This window comes from Populus trichocarpa, chromosome 11, assembly GCF_000002775.5.
Source record: "Populus trichocarpa isolate Nisqually-1 chromosome 11, P.trichocarpa_v4.1, whole genome shotgun sequence".
In the NCBI taxonomy this organism is placed as follows: Eukaryota; Viridiplantae; Streptophyta; class Magnoliopsida; order Malpighiales; family Salicaceae; genus Populus; species Populus trichocarpa.
The window spans coordinates 17,710,367-17,731,423 of record NC_037295.2 but is presented as its reverse complement, the minus strand read 5'-3'; the positions used below and the strand labels follow the sequence as shown (position 1 = coordinate 17,731,423).

Sequence of the window (21,057 nt, the reverse complement as noted above, 5' to 3'; positions counted from 1 at the left end):
AGAAACAAACAGTCTTATTAATAAAGCAACAATACAAAAATCAAACGAAATCAGAACTCAAATAGACCAAACTGAAATATATTCATGATTTCTATGCAGATAAAAAGAATTAAACTAGATACAAGACAAGGTAAAGGTTAAATGGAGCTCTATAAAATTAATATTTGACAAAATTTCGGATAGAATCATAAGTATCGTTATAAAAATACAAATAGAAATTTTTCGTTGGTAATGTAAATACCAATAGATTTTTGCCTTTTCTTGGTAAATATTCATTCAACTTAAGATTTTATATTCAAATATTATCACAGTTTTTATTATTAAAAAAAGTGATATATCTATATTTAATTAGTTGTATTTACGAAATGAAAATCACGTGATCGATCTCTTACCTATTGTATCTTTTATAAAAATAAAAAATAAATAAACAAAGATACCCTAAGATGACCGAATGATTTAGCAAGTATTCCTTTGTTGTCAAACACATCAAAATGGACTAAAATATTAGGGTATACAAATCAACGAATGGCTAGCCAAGTGATGTCCCACTTGATGACATGGAAGAAAGAAAGAGTTGGCAATCTATGATCCTAATTTCCACGTGGAGTTAGAAGAAATTAACAAAGTGGAGACTACTTTTTTAAAGCTATCTTGGTGTGAAATCGACAAAACACAAGAAAAAGCACAGACACAGCGTAAAGGGGAAAAGGCTTCAGTTAAAGATGCATGCTCACTTGTTGAACCATGCGTTGATGTTTATATTCATTCCATCTGATGAACACATCTAGAAAATTAATTTAGATAAATGGAATATTTCTTCCATGTAAAAGCTATACTTTTTTTGGTATAAAAATCACCAATTAATTTACTAATAAAAACATGTTGTAGGCTAGTGTCTCGTTGAAGATTTTAGATCCGTTGGTAATTCAGTCGGTGATTTAAATATCGATATATACACCAACAAAATAGACTTATCAGTGTTTAAAATAAGTGATGACCAACTTTTGTTGGCCTATCCATTATTAAATATGACCGACGGATCATCGACAAGCTAACCCCATTAATATTCTTCGGATTTAAAAGTGCTAAACTAATAAAATCCTCAACCCTTTTATAATAATCTTCCTTGTATAACTTCTGGAATGAATCTTAACACGTCTAAGAATGATTATCCATTACTTAGAAAACTTATATAGAATATTAATGAGAATATTTATTATTAATAATGTAATCATCAATTATTACATCAAAATGTGAACTAAATAAATCAAATAAACAACAAGTAATCGGTACCCGATTAAATATCTATCAGTTGCTCAATTCTGTTAGAGAATAATATAAATCATATCTCGAGACCTTATCTAACAACTTAAATTATTAGGTTGAATTGGTTCTTTGACAAGATATCAGAGTCTTGATAACCAAACGGTCACGAGTTCGAATCTCACCACTTTTATTCTCTTTTCTAATTAAAATCTAATTAATAGCACAAGGTAGTGTAGATATATGTAAGTTTCAAACCCAAAGAACTTTCATTTTAATGGAGGTATAACACAACTAAGTTACAAAATCAAATGCAATCTCACCAAATTACAAAGAAATTTAATGTTTATCTTTTGATATAGGATTTCATTTCTTGTTCAGGAAAAAGAAATAAATTATTTAACATTTCCTAGACATATTAATTAATATAGAAGAAGATAGGGTTTGTAAATTTCTTTTGATATATCAATATGCTTGAAAAACAAGGCTTTTATTCACATTTTATTGAACATATATAATCTTCAGTGTCCTTTGTGAAGTAAACCATGACATCTTAACCTGAAAAAGAGTGATCAGGTCGATTTAAGAAGCAAACCCTTTTGTGTCAGTAAGAGAACAAGGTAATTAGTTTGCCTATACAAAAAACCTGCTTTGTGAAACAATCAGCCAAAAAATTGCTTCAAGAACCATAAGATCATCGAGTACTCTGATACTAGTTTGTTAGGGAACTTCTTGTATTCAGGAAGATACATGGGCTTTAGTGTCTATATATATTGAGCCTGCGCATTCAAGGGATTATATACAACAAATAACACCATCTCCAGCCTAAAAGAATGGCGAGCAGAGGCTCTATGCTGCAATCCATGCGTGGAGTCTTGGTCTCAACACTTTGTTTCTGCAGTGAGGCGTGGGCTGTTTCTATATTGAATAGTTATAAAGCATGGGCTTTGCAGCTTGTTTCAGTTTGAATGTAAATGAAACCTTTTGGGTTAAAAAGAATGGCAAGTAGGCTAGAGGGCCAGCTGTTTGTATTACCTGAGACATAGCTGGCTATTGATTTGCTTTCAAAACCATGCAATTTCCCTTGATACGCTTGCAAGGTGCACGGTATACACAATTACCAATGGCTAGGCACTTTTTCACTTTCTTTAATTTGGATTTGGATTTGGAAGTTTGTCTTGTTTTCCCTTTTTTTCGCTTTTTTAAAAGAGATGAAGTGGATAGTAGAGCTTAATTTTTATTTAGATGTAGTACTTTTTTTCTTAATTATTTAATGATGGGGCAGAGATTAAGTTATAACTTATAAAATTTGATTATTGCGTGTCCCCGCGCGGCGCCGTTTAACAATTTTTTTTTTTGTTTTCATTTACTTGATTTGAAGTCTTAGGAGTTGCACAGTCGCAACCTAGTATTTGCTTAAAGATTATTAGGAAAACTAGATATACTGATTTTTATTAAAAATCCATGAGTAAAGGACTAATTATGGCTAAAAAAGATATTAGTACTTCTAACATATTCTACCTGAGATAAACTCCTTTACAATTTGATGTGATTTGAAAATTTAAAATATTAATCAAATTCTTAAAGTTTTAATAAATCAATTATTAAATCTCAATATATATATATACACACACACACAAACATTTCTTACATTTTTTTCAGGAAGTACAACATGACCATATTCAAATTAAAACACTTAATTTTTTTTTTATTATTATTATTTGTCTTTTTTTTTAAGATAAAAACAAACCATACATAAAAAAAAATTCAAACACTAACACTAACATCACTTTTTTACTATATTTTTTTCTATTACATGTTTCCATAATAACATAAACTACAAAAACTTTTAACAGAAATTTAAATACATATTCAAACATCTAAAAATTCCAGGAACTGCAGAGGAGGCTTTCTCGAACTGCCGGAACAGTAGTGGCGCGTCTGATCCACGCGCGGCCGCCACTGGTGGCGCGTGAACCCAAGCGCCGCTGTTACTGTTGGAGCGTGGCCGTTGGATCTGAAGCCCCACGGTCTGCTCTTTACTCCTGCATCGGCGGTGACCTCCACCGCTTCTCAAAAATAGAGATCTAGCTGCCTTAAGGTCCGGCCATCTCTCACCTTCAGATCTTCTCCGCCGGTGGAGATTTGTTATCACCTGAAACAGAAGAAAAAGGCAACACAAACTGCAGGTGGTTTTAATTGAATTTTATAGATCTGTTCTCGTTCCCTTTTTTCGATCTGGCAGCGTGTGACTGAAAGTGGGTGGCGGCGAGTCTAGTCTGGCAAATGATCTCGGTTGGTCGAGAGAGGAGATGGAGGGAAGTCCGGTTGGTTCTCCAAGCCAAATGAATATCGGGGAAAGAGAGAGGTGAGGTTCTCTCTCGTCTCTGCAAAAGAGAGGGGGGCGGCTGGAGAGGTATAGCCTACCAATATTTCAATATAGTTTTTCAAGCATCTCAATATACACCATTCAGGTTACAAAATGCCAAATATAGTTGCTCATCATGGCAGGTTTTTTTATGTAGAAAGAGATTGTTGCATTGACTATATGTTTTACATAGACATCAACTGGTACTAGTTAAATATAAAGATGATAGAGATTAATCTTGATAAAGATGATTGTGATGATTTGAGATTGGTAGTTCTAATGTTGATGTAAGTGATAGAGCTACACCATATACTGGAACTTCAAGTACAAATAAAGAAGAAGAAATTTCACCTACTAATTTATTTGGTACAAATGAAGAAAATAAGGATGAACGATAAGGTGAGGATGATTATGATAATAAAAAAGATAATGATTACATCCCTACTGATGAGGAAGGTTTTGAATTTTGTAATGAATATGAAAATAAATGGATTGATGGTCTATAATGTGAAGTTCAATTTGGTAAATCTTTAGTGGGTGAATCTGAATCTGAATTGTTCGTAGTGATGACGATAATGACGATGAAGGTGGTGAAAAGTCTGATAGTAGTAATATGGAGTGATAATGGGATAAAAATATGAAAGACTAGAATTGTTGATCCACCATTCACAAATATCACTCATTTTATGAAAGTTCTAAAAGAATATAAAGTCAAGCATGATTATCATATGAGAATGTATATTAATAAAAAAAAGAAAGTTGTTACAACATGTTTGGGTGCTAGTTGTTCGTGGCGTATGTTGCACCTAGGTGGACATCGCGGTGGGAGGCTAAAATATATAATGGAAATTAAGAGTCGCTAGCTAGTAATTAGAGGAAACTAGGTATCCTAAAATGTTCACCGGTTCTAAAAATTCAGGTAAGAGATTAGTTATGCTTAAGGGAAGAATGATATTACCTTCACAACATCCTTTCTTACGAAAAGTTATCTTTACTATGTGTTTTCTCCTAAATTTATCTCTTAGATTACCCTTAATTATCCTAATTATTTTTAGCTTATTTTCAATTTATTGCTATAATCATTTCGTGAGAAATTTAATGTCAGTTCTAAAAATAAAAGACATGTTAAAGGTGTTGACTTTAAGTCTAAAAAAGAAAATTTCATTGAAATTTCTAAAAGTGGGTGTAACCCACATTTGGTTTTAAAATCTAGACATGGATCCTTTTAAAAGGGGACATGTCAAAAACAATGTTTATCCTTAAAAAGAGAAATTTCATCGAAGTTGCTAAGAACAGACATTACACCCATTTGGATGATAAAAATTGGGCTTTGAACTTGTATTGATGATGCAAGTTGGGCTTTGAATCCAAATATTAGCTACATGGGTCTTAACAGGATTTGAGCTTCGGCCCATTTATTTTTATTGGTTTTTTATATTATTAATTTTTTAACAATTTTTATTTTTTGTTTTATTTTTTTTATCATGTAAGAATATCACTGCAAAAATAGTTTTTTTCACAATATAAAAAAAAGCACTAAAATATCAATACACAAATGACAAATACTTATTCAGGATTGGAAATTAACCTTTGAGGTGTACAAACACCAGAAGTCGCTGGAAAATCATTTTGGGACACGTGTCGCGCATGCCAATATAATTTTTTGTAGCTGGCATGCTGGATAATTATCACCACGTGATTTTGTTCCGTTGGGGATCATTCAAAGCTGCGTATTGATGCCAAGAAAATGCATGAAGGAGGCTGGAAACCTGGGACTTTTGGCTGGATAAGAAGAAGAAGAATTTGCAATTAAATCCTTGAATTTCTCTAATTTTTATTGCAGTCCTTGATCTTTTGAATTTTAATTATTTTCATTCAATTAAGGTTTTAATCTTGGTTTTCCTTTTCAATTTCATCCTTTGTTTAATTAGTTGGACCCTTTAATTTCTAGAATTATACGATTTTGACTAATCCAACTCATAATTTCATTTTTCTCATCAAATAAGTCCCTCATTGACTTTTTAATTTGGTCAAGTGTTTCAAATTCATCATTGGCTCTTTAATTAATTTTTATAATCTTAGCCAAGTACTTAAAGTCAAATTAAATTCTTTTACTTCAATTTCTCCTCCAATAAGTTTTCCATTGCAACCTAAACTATTCTTGGATTTAATTGATCTTCCCAAAATTAATCTTTAACTTGTGAAATTCAATCATTGGTCCAATTTCACCCCAACTATATTTATATTTTTTATCTTTTAGTTTTTCGTTGTATTTTTGTTTTTTTTTTATGATATATCATTGTAACTTAATTTAACACATAAAAAATTAAATAAAAATGACAAAAAAAAAAGAAATGATTAAAATATACAAAATTTACTAAAACTGCACATTTTCTTTTTGGATTTTTATTTTTATTTGAAATATATATATAAAAAATAGGAGTTAAAATTTGGGTTAGGATAGTTATCATGAGATGGAAGAAATAGAGACAAAAACATGTTTGGTATGACAAACTAAGAAGGAGACATAAAAATAAAATTCTTCGAGTGACAGTTTTGAAGAAAATTTTTGTATTTTCAAAACAGTAAGTACAAAGAAAATATTTATTTAAAAACAATATATATTATATTTTATCCCTAAAATATCTCTAAAAAACACTCTTAGTTTTAAAATCATCTCATCTTTTTAAGTAAATAACCCTATCAGTTGTGAGTTTGAAAACAACAACTATCTTCTTCTCTTAACAATCACAGATATTTTTCATGTTAGAATCATCTCTCTTCCTATTGTTGCTTCTCAACCAATTCCTTGCTTCACTAGATTTTCAAGTACAAAGCGAAGAAATTAAGGCAGGAACCTATGTGCAATTAAGAAACTGAAAAGAAACTGATAGTGCCGGTCTCTGTTTATTTTCCATTGACTGGCATTTGTATTGTGACCAGATGTTCATAAATTGATGCTGGAGCAGTGGTGGAAGTTGAAAAAATTTGCGATTGATCTGATCTCTTGATTTTCTTCTGATAAATAATAGTTCGAATATTTAATTCTTTTTTTTATTATTATTAACGTGGGTGTCCAGATCAGTTTGCGTACACCTTGACTAATCCCACGGGCCCTGAAGTTAACGACTATGTAAGCCTCCAATGACCCTGAGATTTGTAAAACTCGAACTGATAACCTCTAAGGAGTAAACTTAAAGCCTGACCAGTGAGTTACACCTCTCAAGGTTATTTGATTGTTTTCTTCATTCTACCGGTAGAAGCTTAGAAAAATATTCACCGAAACAAAATCTACTTTTATAATGCATAATGTAATTCATTTAGTATTACAATATTGATTAAATAATTTTATTTTATTTTATTTTTTCTTATCAATTACCGACTAAATATATATAATAAATAGATAATTATTCTATTTAATATACCATTATCAAACACAATTAAATTACTCTATTTGATTGTTTTTTTGTAATGTGATACAGTAATGAAAAGCTAATTTATTAATACATAGTTTGAGGAATACATATAATGTTTTTTCTAGGTTGTATTATTAGAAGGCTTGAACAAGTCCAAGCAACATTCTTTTACAAGTCCCTTGTTCCAAAACTTCTCATAGTATTCACCGTACGTAAAATCTCTATAGACGGCAGGATGCTCGTCGTCGACTAGCTCCTTTGGAGGCCCGATTACAGCATCCGGTGAAGGACAGTAGAACGTCGGTATAGATATTCGGTCTTTATCACTGTTCACAACTGCTCGGTGAAGCACACTCTTGTAACGATCATTGCTAAGTACCTTATCATAATAATAAAAAAAAAAAAGAATTTGTTAGAATAAGAAAAAAAAAAAAAAAGGTTGTTAATTAATGCATTGTGGAACTCATGCTTAATAATTAATCATCAAATTAAGCTCGTGGACTTGCAGATGTAAATAACAGTGATTAGAGGTTGTTGGAGCTCTTTTTTTTTAATTTAAAATTATCAATATAAATCCAATGGTGCGGTAGGTCCATTGCTAAATATTCATTTCCCTTTACTTTTAATGGCATGCCAGAAGCACATTCCCATCCACATCCAGTGATGAGATCCACCCCACCAAATCAATTTATATCCGTTGACCTGATTTAAATCAACCCTAGCTAGATTTTAAATTTGATTTTAAATCAATGAGTTACCGAGCTAACATCTGCGACGAGGCTGGATTTTATAACTGATTCACAGATATATTGAATGTAAGATGAATCTCCATTTTGTTTAATTGTTTTGTCCAGAAAACAGGAAAGGACAGAGAAGTTCACCTGCATTTGATCACCGATGTTGACGATGAAAGTATTGGGAATCGGATTCACAGCAATCCACTTGCCATTTCTTAGAACCTGCAATCCAGGCACGTGATCTTGTAACAGGATGGTGATTAAATTAGGGTCGGTGTGTCCAGGCAATCCATATGTGAGTTCTGGCTGTGGACAGGGTGGATAGTAGTTCATAGCCATATGTTGTCCATGCCCGCCTAATTTCTTATCAATATAGTCTCTTTCCAAACCCAAGCTCTCGGATATGGCCTCAAGCAGTCTCAACACTAGACCTCTAACACTTGTGCAATATTCAGCCACATCTTTCCTGTTCGAATGGGATAAAAAAGTATACTTCAATTCAGTCCCCCTTTTAGGTTTTGAAAATCATAAATTACCCTCTTGATCAAAGTTTACTACTAATAAATTCTAAATTATCCCTTTTCAATGCATTTTAGTTTTATCTGTAATAGATGGGATTGAAAAAACTGATTAGAACTTCAGAAAAATTAGAAAAACCATTTAAATTGTCATAAAAAAAACCCACAAGGGGGCTAATTTACAAAAAAGTTTGGCGTGCACAATGCTTGCTATTAGCTTGGTTACAATCAATTACCTGAATGATGGAGGATTGCTAGGCCATTCATGTACGTAATCTTCGAGAGGATAACAATGAAGTCTCAAGAAATCTCTCCAGCTTGAAACTTGTTCTGTCTTAATATTGAAACTAGTAGACAACCTGGTTGTCTTAGTGGGATCGTCAGAGTAATTTTTTAACCTTTCACTTTCAGGCAATTTGAAGAACTGTCTAGCTATGTTTAGTATGATACTAATCATTTCCTCTGGTATCCCATGATTCTTCACCTGACACGAACGGTGCATATATTCTGTTAGAACAACATGATGCAGCATGTACGTAATGAAGGATAAAAAATCAACGGGGTTTATAAACTGTAGAAGAAATATGTTTAATATATTATGAAATTTAATAACTCATAATAACCTCTTAAAATATACTTACAAACTGTTTATATAATAGCAAAATTGACTAGTCTATACAGAAATGAAAAACAAAAGCAAAATTAGCTAAAATGTAAAAGTAACACTCAAATTAAACAATAATAATAATAAAAATCTTAAAACAACATCTTTTAAGTCTAATTAAAAAAATATATTTAACCACAACGGTCATAATAAGCCAACTCTTTATAAAATTATACGTATAAAACAACTTCATGACTAAATTTGAACCTACTTCATCAATAAATTTAAAATTATAATTTTTTTTTTATGATGATTAATTAATTAATAGTAAGAGTGGTCAAATCACACAATAACTACAACATACCTATGACAAAGTCTGAGCAAAGTGAAAGAAAGAGTCAAGTGAGAATGGAATAGCAACAAATAATGAACGTAGTTTCAGTACCTGAAAGAACCCATCCCTTTGGCATGCTTGGCCAATTTGTTCGATTATAGTAGAGTGGTTGGGACCATCAAGGCCACGAAGGTCAATTAGAGGAATCGAGCCATCCGAAATCTGAACATCGGAGAGATTCGGACGGTCGGAGATGGGACGGATGAAGTTGGAAGGAATTTGTTTTACACCTGAAGATGCAAGGTCGGCTAGTAGTAGCTTGGCGGTGGGAGCCATGACTAGGTGATCAGAATGCAAATGATTCTCGATAAGTTGTCAAGCTTATGGAAATGGAGGTGTGTATGGCCATATTTATAGGACAACACATGAGGTCACCAGTACATTTCAACTAACATGAATTATGACATGTGAGCACAAATAAGATAAAGTTTTATTATTTATTCCGATTGTTCTAGTTTCTTCCCACATTATGTTTATCTACCAACCTCAAGGAAAAACACGTAAAAACTAAATCTGCTTACAACTCAAATCAAGATTTAAAAACATGTTAATATTTGTGAACTTGTTTGTAGTTTAGCATTTTAAAGAGAGTGAGAAAGGAAATATTTGATTATCCCTATAGCAAAATGTAGAGAAAAAATATATATATTTGTTTAATTCAATGCAATAAATTAAATTTGGGGTGATGCAGATAAATTTTGTTTGAATTCTCGAAGTTGGGAGCTGGGTAATGATGTCTCAAAAATCCAACTAATCTGGGAATAGGAATTCCAGGTTTGACAATTGATTAATCAATTGGTTCTAAGTCAATGGAAGCTGAGTTCTTCCCCTAGGTTATACTCAAGGGGGGAAGGTCATTCCCTTGGACATATCAAGGGAGGATAATTATTGTCTTGGACTTGGCTAACTGCTAAGTCTAAATGTATTGGGTCTAACATGTTTGCGAGACCTATGTTGTCTTGGACTTGGCTGACTGCCAAGTTCAAATGCATTTGGACTTGGCGGAATGCCAAGTCTAAATGCCTTAGGTCTGGCATGTTTGTCAGACCCACGTTACCTTAGAGTTGGCTGGCTGCCAAGTACAAGTGAATTGGGTATAAAATGTTTGTCAAACCCGCATTACCTTGGACTTGGCTGATTGCCAAGTCCAAGTGCCGAACTTGGCACACTACTAAGCCCGGAAAGCATCTGGGTGTGGTTGGCGCCAAACCCAGCGTGCCCAGGACTTGGCACACTGTCAAGCCCCCACTTGAGGCATGATCATTCCTTTAAGTGTGCCAAGGAATGATTGGACTTAAAAGGTTTTTTAAGCTTGTTAAAAATATGTTTATCGGTAGCCCCCCAAGTCTTTATGATATATTGATATGCAAAGACTTGTAAAAATACTTGGTTTTTATGACTAGTTTGTTGAATTTTCATCATGTGAAAAAAAGGGTGGAAACAATGGATGATATACTGGACAACCTATGTGGAGGGGCATGAAGGAAATCATACTTCAAAAATTTTCCTGAAGGGTAAGAGAAAAACATGAGGAAGGAGCTTGTACTTAGAAATACTTCTAAGTGGCTAGGGGAAACCCATCGGAGAAAATCAACTCGTTTTAAAGAAAGTCCTATCTGTAAACAAATCGAGCGTTGATCCCATACTTGGAGAATTTATAAGTGGCTAGTGGGAACCCAAAAAAGGTGAACCTATGCTTAGAAATTTCTAAGTGATTATAGGTTCTTTGGAGAATAGAAGCTAGGTGCTTTCCCATCATTTTCATGGGGCTTAAGATCCCCTATTGAGAATGGTGCACATAACACTAGGGAAAGTGGTGCTTATAGCACTAGAGAGATCACATCCATCCCTGGCGAGTGAGGCATATAGCACTAGGGAGATCACATCCATCCTTTGAACAGCACTAGGCAAAGTGGTGCTTATAGCATTAGGGAGATCACATCCATCCCTGGCGAGTGGTGCATATAACATTTGGGGAGATCACATCCATTCCTTGAACAATGGTGCATATAGCACTGAGGAGATTATATTCATCCCTTCAAGAGTGATGGGGTTATTGTCCTACGAGACCACTTGGAGAAAATAAAAAGTCATTTTAAATAAGTTATTCATATTTAAGAAACTTACATTCTTATTAAGGATTATACATCTTGGGGTGATATAAGTGACAGGTATGAAAGAGGCTCTTCGGGTACCCTGATTACTTCACTTGGAAAATCATTGATGTTGGTTATCGTTGTAAAAACAAGGAGGTCCACATCAAAGTAAATTGGCCTCTTCAACCCGTATATGATTTTTCTTTAATTGCTTTACTTTGGATAAGTTTTTATCTAATAAAACATAAATTTTACTCTAGAGAGCATGTTTCCTTACTCCTCTTATTAATGCTTCCAAGGCTACTGACTCAATTAATTCTTCCACCTTGAACATCTCCGCGTTGAATCTCCTCAAATATGCCCGTATAGACTCACCCTTTTGTTGGGCAACACTGAAAAGCTTTGTGAAGGTTTTCTTAGTGGGTATGTTGTTGCTAAAGCATGCCACTAGCTTCATACATAGGTCACGAGACCTTCAATAAAGTTTGGTTCCAAGTTGTTATATTAAGCACGTGCAGATCCTCTAAAGGTTGAGTGAAATATCTTGCACATTGAGTCATGGTCTTGAATGATCAATTCAGCTACTGCGTATATGTTGCATATACTCCCTTGGGTCGGCCAAGCCATCATAGTTGTCCAAACTCATTCATGAAAAAGTAGTCCTTAAGAAGTCGAGTTTTCGATATGCATTTGGACAAAGGAGAAAACCTCCACTGATAGGGACTATAAGCATTCTTTTAGGTATGATCATTCCCTTAGGTATGCCTGTGCATAGACTATCTCCTTACTCTTTGTCTGTTAGGCTCTTGGGAGCCCGGAGGGCTTGGTGTAGAATGACGATTACGATGATTGGTGTCCATCCTATAGTAACTAAGGGGCGTGCATTTGGAGTGTATGCTCTATGCATGAGTGTGATAATGGTGCAAGTAATCCCTTGAGGAACTTTTATGAACGTCATTTTGTCTTGTCTCCTCTAAATAATGTAATTGTCAACGAGCTCCTGATGTAGCTGGTGGCCCTGGTGTTAAGACATTGTGTGTTCTTGAGGGTGTTAAGACTTGTTGGGTTGGTAAGGTTTGATTTTTCCCTTATGTTGTCAACATGACCTGGGTGAAAAGTTGCATTTGACTAGTGAGTTGTTGAAGCTCATGCTGGGTAGAAGTGTTTGTGACAACAAGTTAATTTGTCTCGCTTCCTATCCCTAGGGGGTATTGGTTGTGAGCCATGAAATGCCTTGAAAATGCTAAAAACAAGTTTTAGAAAGAAACCGATGGCTTTTTTTTTATCAATTTCCCACAAACGACGCACTGGTGATGTCTAAAAAATCCAACTAGCTTAGGAATATGGCTCTCGGTTGGACAATCGGTTAATCAATTGGTCCTAACAATCTTCTCCATTCTCCTTAGCCAAGGTAGTTGATAGCTTATACTTGGTATTTGGTAGGCTAAAACTGCTCGTGGCTAATGCCTACAAAAGGTTCTTTTTGGTAGAGGTGGGGACTCTTCGATGCTTAAATAAGTATCTTTTAGAAAGAGAAAATACAAGAATATTCTAGGGAGAGATGCTTTGAAAATATGTGTATTAGAGAATGAAGATTGTGAATCTTTGTTTTGAAGGTCTCATAGTGTATTTATAATCTATGAGTCTTGTCCTTTTATGAACAAGAGGGTCTGCAATGTAATTACCCTGATAACATTTAACGAGAGATAAATATCAATTACATATGTATTCATGTTTGATGAGAATATGATGAATCATTGGAGGACTTTTATATACCTAAAAAAGTGTAAAGAGATTAGAGTTTAAGACGTTAAATGTAGCTAAGCTTATGAAAGCTAAGTTCTTCCCCAAGGTTATACCTAATGAAGGAAGGTCATTTCTTGGGCATGCTATAGGAGGATGGTCATTATCTTAGACTTAGCTAACTGCTATTTAAACTTGAAACTTGTATAAGCCCATACTACCTTATGCCCTAATACCATGTTAAAAAATCATCCCACACCCCCTTAAATGAAAGCATTTTGGGGTTAAAACTTGCACAAGCCCACACTATCTTGTGCTTAATTTTTATCAAATAGAATGAGGGTAGTGAGATTCAAACTCCTGATCTCTTTAGTCAACAAGGTTATGATATCATTTCAAAATATTATCTTAACTCAATAACTTAAATTATTTGGTGAGGTCTCAAGATATAGTTTTATATAATTATTTAACAACGTGTTAATATTTCTAAGTTTTAATCAATAAAATTTTGATATTTACTGAAAAATTAAACATATATATTGGATTCATCTTGTCAATTATGAAGAGAAAAACAGAAAAAAAAAATTGATGTGATGTTGAAAAAAGAGAAAATATAAGAAAAAAAGTTCAACTAAATACTTTGAATCACAATTTCTTAACATAAGTTTATTGTAAATTATTTTTTCTTAAACCAGTAGAAAGCACATATGATCATAAACTATAATTTATCATGCATATTGGATATTTTTCAACAATATATATATATAAAAAAAAAAAACTCTTATGCTAGATCAACCCATGTTAAAATCCTTCTAGTTGCACTTGAGGGTCTAGCTGCTGTGGTCAACCGTGTGACTTGTTCCACCCCCGTCCCGGGTTCGACCCTCTATGTGCACGCCTGTCACCCCCGCGGTGCCTTACCTGCTCCTGGGCTTGCAGGATGTCCAGTGGGCCGTGGAGAATAGTCGTGGTGCGCGTAAGCTGGCCCGGACACCCCACGTAAATCAAAAAAAAAAAAAAAAAAAATCCTTCTAGTTATTTAAAAGTTCATGATAATTTATGAATTCACTTATGCATTATTTGATTTCTTGTTATTTCCTAATTAAGCTCCTTTGTTTTTAATTAAATTATGAAACTAAATGATGCAATAGTATTTCTTTAAAAATCAAGAATAAATATAAATTATAAATTCAATGTGTATCAAGAAAATAAAGTATATTATATATTTTCTAAAACAAAATATTACCTCTCGATTTTAGTTTGAAGATAAAATAGTTTTCTAAGTTTAATTTCAATCAATAAAACAAAATTAGAAAATTGATGGCTCTACTTTAATCATATGTTACATACAATTCTTTAATTTAACATGCTTGCATAGGAATTTAGCATTATATTTTTTTATAACTAAATTAATTAATTAAGCATCACGTATGCTCCACCAGATCCCAAGGATGAAAAGATCGATAAAACCCATATATATATATATATAAAAAAAAAAAACACATTACCAAACGGTCGGCATCTTAAGTCTTTATTAGTGGCCGGCAGCAGACAGGCAAGAGTTGGATTAATTGAATTACCTTTTGGACTCGTCTATCATCACAGCCAATCTTGGCTACATCCCATGACATAACCATTGTGACCTCCCTTGAGCAACGTCATGCATGGAGGAGGGTACAGCGACCGCGGGAGGGATTCTATTTTTATTTAATTAGATAACAATTATAATAAATATTTATAAAAAAAAAATACAGTCCTTAATAATTTTTTTGTAAAGAGAATTTTATTCTAAAATTGTTTTCAAAAAGAGTTAAGAGATGTTTAAAGAAGGTTTGGTGTACTCGGGTTTAGAAGGGTGAGCCTGTGTAAATTATCAAAAAAATAAAATAAAATTCTCTGCACATGCATGGTTCTAGATCAGACGACGTTTCAATCTGTATAGGTAAATAATATGTTATCTTCTAGTCCATTTTTTTGACCATCTCCAATTACTAGAATGTTAGGATACGAGTTTTAAGACTTTCATAGCTCAATTTTCAAATTTTTTCTAAAAAAAATAATATCTCATGAATATTTTCAACAAAGAAAATTTTTTAATCACTCAAAAACTTGAGAATCAAACTAAATTAAAAAAAAAAACATTTATGGCTTCTAATCTTTTTTTTTTCAGCATATATAGATTATAAAACCATCCTTTTCTTCTCTAAAAAAGATAAACTTATTGACATTAAGCTCAGCTTCTTTTTTTTTTCCTTAGAACGTAGGTACTGAAAACGTGATGAAAAAAAAGAAAAAAATTATTTTACCGCAACCTGTATTACTAGAAGCTGAGTATATTATAATAACAATTATTGACTCGTGGATCTAGAAGTTACTGCCTGGTCCATAGCCTGAATTGGACCTTGAAAGAGACGACCGCCTTGTTTGAATTATCCTACCATGTTTATAAGTATTTATAAGAATAGTTATGGTTATTTTTTAAAATATTTTTTATATTAAAATATATTAAAATGATATTTTTTTTATTTTTAAAAAATTATTTTTGAGATCAGCGTATTAAAACGATCCAAAACATCCAAAAAAATTAATTTTTAACAAAAAAAATTTAAAATTTTTAAAACACGATTTATACTACGTTCCCCAACCTTGCCTAACTATACACATCAAATAGAACAAAATATTTTTCTACCCGCAGCCTCCCTCCACCAAACACCCTCCTCCAATTAAAATTTTTTAAAACATGATTTATACTACGTTCCCCAACCTTGCCTAACTATACACATCAAATAGAACAAAATATTTTTCTACCCGCAGCCTCCCTCCACCAAACACCCTCCTCCAATTACTAAACTTATTTTTTTACTTTCTCTGAAAAAATTATTTTTTCTTAGGGAAAAAAAGTATAATGTCTCTATTTTTATGTAATTTAATTATTTTGAATAAATTAAATTTTACCGAGATTCTAGTAACTTGAAATGAAAAATCCAGAAGGATCTCATGTTGTTTGGTTTTTCTTATATCATTGCTTAAGTCGTCACTGTTGATGACAGATTGAGGACCATGAAGATGGCGACGATACTTTTTTTTTCAATATTAAGATCTAGAAGGTGGTGGCTACTTCGGCCATCAGTGGGGCAACGAAATTAGCAAAGTTTAGTCGTTTTATGTACCAAATTGGATTCATATTAAATGTGGAGTTATCTTTCCTGACAAAAACGATGGAATTATCTTCCAACTTTAACGTCAACTAATTCTTTTCTTTTTACAATGATTTTAAACGATGCATCTTTCATGTTAGAGCATATTTTTAAAATTTGTTCAAAGTTTAGGTTATGTATTAAACGGATTAATCCAGGTTGATTTGTGTCGATTCAAATTTGAAAAAAATCAAAACAAAACACTATATATCATTTATAAAAAAATATAAAAATCAAACTAGATTTTGATCGGGTCAGCTTTAAATTAATATTTTTTCTACACCTAACCTTAGCCCGGAGTGGGTTGGCCAGGATTTCAAGTTAACTTACCAGTTAGATTAGGTTTAATAATTTTGGATTAAAGACCATCTACTATATCATTTTTTTTGTTATAATATTTTTTAGGTTGATTGGATATGATTAAGAACATGTTTGGGAACGCGGTGCAAACCGCGTTCCCAAAAAATTCAAATTTTTTTTTGCTAAAATTTAATATGATTTGTACGTTTTGGATCGTTTTGATGTTCTGATGTCAAAAATAATTTTTAAAAAATAAAAAAAATCATTGGCATGCATTTCACCACAAAAGGTTATTTAAAAAGCAACCGCTATCTTACTGTCAAACACTCTCTAAATACACTATAAAAATGATGATATTCATTTGAATTTATAGGTTATTATTGCTATTTTATTCAAATCTAGCTTTTTAACCATTGTTGACATTTTTCTTACATCAACACTATTAAATAGATTTCACCTAAATAGATTTCACCTAAAAACCATGTAGAGATTAATTTGACGTGACCCGGTCAATTTAATAAATCCAAAGACAATATGGACAACAAAAAAAAAAAAATAGCATGGCTAAATGTTTTTTTCAAAACAACATCTTTTTTTTAAAAAAAAATATTGAGATGATAACATATTAGATCGACGACCTGGGTCAACCTAGGTTAACATGTAAAATTCATGGCCCGGATCATGAGACCGTGATAACCTTATAGAAAGCAATTCAAAACAAAATTATGAGATCAGGATAACCCAATAGAAAGTAAATCAAAATAAATTATGAAACTCAGTTCCCAATCAATCCAACATTAAAGGATAAAATTGAAAAAAAAAATCAATTTAATAAATGATAAAAATATATTTGAATCAACCTGGTTAAAACGCCAAACCCTTGATTAGGATCATGAGACTAAGATAACTTTATAAAAAGAAAATCAAAACAAATTATGAAGCTTAATTCTCAATCAACCCAAGTGGTGAAGGATGAAATTAAAAAAAAAATCAATTACAAAAAATGACAAAAAAAAACCGAGTTAACTTGGGTAACCCGTTAAACTCATGACTCGGGTTATGAGACTGAGATAATCTCATAAAAAATAATCTAAAATAAATTATGAAACTTAATCCTCAATAAATCTAATGTTAAATGATGAAATTGAAAAGAAAATAAAATAAAAGAATTGTTCCAATAAATAGTAATATTTTATTAATTTCTCCTCCTCATTTAGTTATTGTAATGTTAGATATTTGAGAATGAAATATGTCGATTGTCTTCAATCATATTTTTGTTTAATATCATAATTATTTTTTAAATAAGATTTGAAATACTTTTCAAATCTTATATAAGACTTTTAAAATATTTAATTAGAATCAAAGTATAATTTTTTAATATAAAATAATTTTTTTAAATCATATTATAAATCAATTAAAAAAACATTTATTTATATTATAATATTTTTAAATTCCTCAATATTGACATTATCTTTGTGATAATATAAAATAAAGACCACTGAGATGAAAATTGAATAGATCAATTAGAGCGGACGAGAAAGGAATATTATTTTAATATTTATTAATAGCAAGAAAATTTAAATATTTATAACGGTCAACTAACCAGTAATAATGACTGGGACATGTACATGGACATTATTAATAACCCGAAATAACCATTAAAATCAGTCAATAATGGCTAACCCCACCCACACCAAACATGGACTTTCAGAGCAAAATAATTGAAATTAAAAAACAATAAATACCAAAATTTAAGGCTTATAGCCTATTGAACTCTAGTAGTAGGCCAAGCATATCTATGATAAATGAATGTGCAAAAGTTAGGCATAGATTAAAAGAGATTTAATAAAAAATCATACGTCTTCCTTCCACACAAAATAACCTTAAAATTTGGCATAGGTTAAAAGACATTTTATTCTTAACATCACAAAGATTTTTGGACAATTTCTTCAACACTTAATTAATCATGTTGTCATCACTCATTTTTTTACACATATTTTCAATATATTTTAAAAAATTGGAAAAGAAATACAAAAAATACCAAAATTCTAAAAAAAAAAAAAATTTTGGCACTATTGGCTAATTTCTAGTCATTTTGCAATTTTCAACCATTTCTTTATTAAAAAAAATCAAAAATTAAAAAAAGGACATCAAGGAAAAAAACAATCAAATAAAAATAATTTTTTTAGTGATTAAAATATGATTGGAAAAATAATAAGGACTGGTTTAGTTTAGAAATAATAATTACAAAAGAGAAAAGAGGAAAAAACAAAGTTTTTTTTATGAGAGAGAATTTTAAAGTTTAGAAAGTGGATGAACTTTTTAGAAAAATCAGGGAGGTGGAAGAACTCTTTAGAAACATAAATGGTATAAAGGTGGAATGGTTGAATATAGTTAATGATGTATACACTTTGGTTTTTGTTATTTGACTGGTTTTCGATTATGCGATTACAAAAAATCATGTTAGGTGAATGATGTCATGTTATGTGCTTATCAGTTTTTGGTGACATGAATAACCTTTGTTGTCTAGGTGTAATTGGAAAGTGTCTAAGTTTTCTATATGCGACGAGAGTCCTTTCCCTACCAATTCTGGGTTTATAACGAGCATGCCCATATGTTTTGCACTCGGTCAACTTTGCATTTTCAAGGTAGTACAACATGCAGAAGTTTGGACACATGTTAATTTTTTGGTATCCTAGGTCGATAAGTTTCATCATGGATTTAGCCGTGTAAAAATTCTCTTTTACCTATTTCCTTCAAGTAAAATGTTTTTTGTCGATTAAAAAATTCTATCGTAACTGGCCTCACTCAACTCATGATCAGACTTGATAGTGAACACATGTGAAATGGGTGATAATTTATTGTGATTTGTGCACTCATCTCATAATGATTCATCGAAGTCTTTCAAAAGATAAAAAAAAAAAAAAACATGGCCGCTTTTGCATTAGGTTCTTCATCTACTATTGGTTATTGACTGACATAACCCTGATTCATTCTCACCGCATCCATAACAATATCCATATAAGGATTACTATTATCATATACAACTTCATGCACGTTACTAGAACTAGAAGTTGACCCAACCATCCTTTCAACCATGGTCTTATGAAGAACATATGGTTCCCCGTATGCAAAGCAACACGTTTATCTCTCCATTATTTTATTTTTTTTTTACAGAAAATGCATCATTACAACATCTAGATTAAAAAGCCTTTTATTTTTACACAACTTACACGGACATCTAATACCGCCTCCACTAATTAATATTTCTTATATTAGATTGTGTGTAATTAATAAATCCCTAAACCCCATTATAATAATCCATCTTATCCAGCCTTTCGAGCGAATCTCGATACATTCATGAACGATCATCCATTTCTTATGTCAAACATATATAGAATAGTGATGACAACTTGTATTAATTAAATACGTAAACTAAATAAATAATAGAACATTGGTTTAACTCAAATTTATTCAAACTATTTTAATAGTACAACTAATTCATTATCAATTATCTACATAAATTCAAATTTATATGCATTTACCAAAAATTTCAACTCAATAATACAATTGAAAAAAATATAAAACAGACCCGTTAAATAAGTCATTATTTATTTCATCACAAAACACCTAAATCACAAATTCAAATTAAATTTCATCAATTTACAAACAAATAAAATTTTACAAAATCTCAAAAAACCCTAACATGTACAAATCATACATTCATACAACAAATCATATGGGAAAAACCTATAAAATAAGTAAACACACAAACAAAATACATATACTACAAAAATATGCAATAAAAATTAACATTTTAAAAATTGAATTCAAATGAAAAATAGGTAGTTTTTCTTACTTGAAGTGGGAAATCTTCAATAAAATTTAAATCAGAATAGGAATGCTGACAAACTAAGTGTTGAGATGACTAAATTTGTAGTGGGAGGTTGATTTGTGGTAATTATGGGGAAGAGGGGTTGCTGTTTGTTGCATAGAAAAATAGAGGAAGAAGAAGAAAGGGTTATCATACTGTGGGGAGGGTAGGGGTCACTCATTAGGTCATAAATTAAATATTACAGATGGATTCATCAGTAATTATGCCTATAAAAATGAAATGTTATCATATTTGTTGGCTCTTGTTTTTTCATTTCTTATTTTTCAACTGTAATTTGCTCAATATATATTGAGAGAATATTTTTATCAGTATTTACCGATGGATATAGAGCGTACATATTTAGTCGGAAAAATTCACCACAATATACCGGCAAAAATATTTCACCAGAGTCTCTGTTTATATTTGTTAATTTTCTAGTAGTAATTGTCTTTGTGTTAATTGACCCAAAATGAAATGATCTTATACTATACCTTATCTTTTAGATATCGGTTATCGAGTAATAAAATCAATTAATATTTGATCAATG

General features: G+C 31.7%; 1 protein-coding gene across 1 annotated transcript; it reads right to left on the bottom strand.

Moving 5' to 3' along the window:
- Positions 1 to 7,108: 7,108 nt before the first annotated feature.
- Positions 7,109 to 9,637, bottom strand: LOC7489074 (protein DMR6-LIKE OXYGENASE 2). The gene is made up of 4 exons (XM_002317010.4): positions 9,352 to 9,637; positions 8,539 to 8,786; positions 7,929 to 8,250; positions 7,109 to 7,426 (listed from the first exon to the last, which is right to left on the bottom strand). The coding sequence occupies exons 1-4, from the start codon at positions 9,574 to 9,576 to the stop codon at positions 7,169 to 7,171; spliced, it is 1,053 nt and encodes a 350-aa protein (XP_002317046.3). The 5' UTR covers positions 9,577 to 9,637; the 3' UTR covers positions 7,109 to 7,168.
- Positions 9,638 to 21,057: the final 11,420 nt, after the last annotated feature.

Coding starts and splice junctions, on each gene's coding strand:
- LOC7489074 (XM_002317010.4), bottom strand. CDS start 9,576: ATGGCTCCCACCGCCAAGCTACTACTAGCCGACCTTGCATCTTCAGGT. Junction 8,787..9,351: donor AAAGGGATGGGTTCTTTCAG/GTACTGAAACTA, acceptor CGTTCGTGTCAG/GTGAAGAATCATGGGATACC. Junction 8,251..8,538: donor AGCAATCCTCCATCATTCAG/GTAATTGATTGT, acceptor CCATTCGAACAG/GAAAGATGTGGCTGAATATT.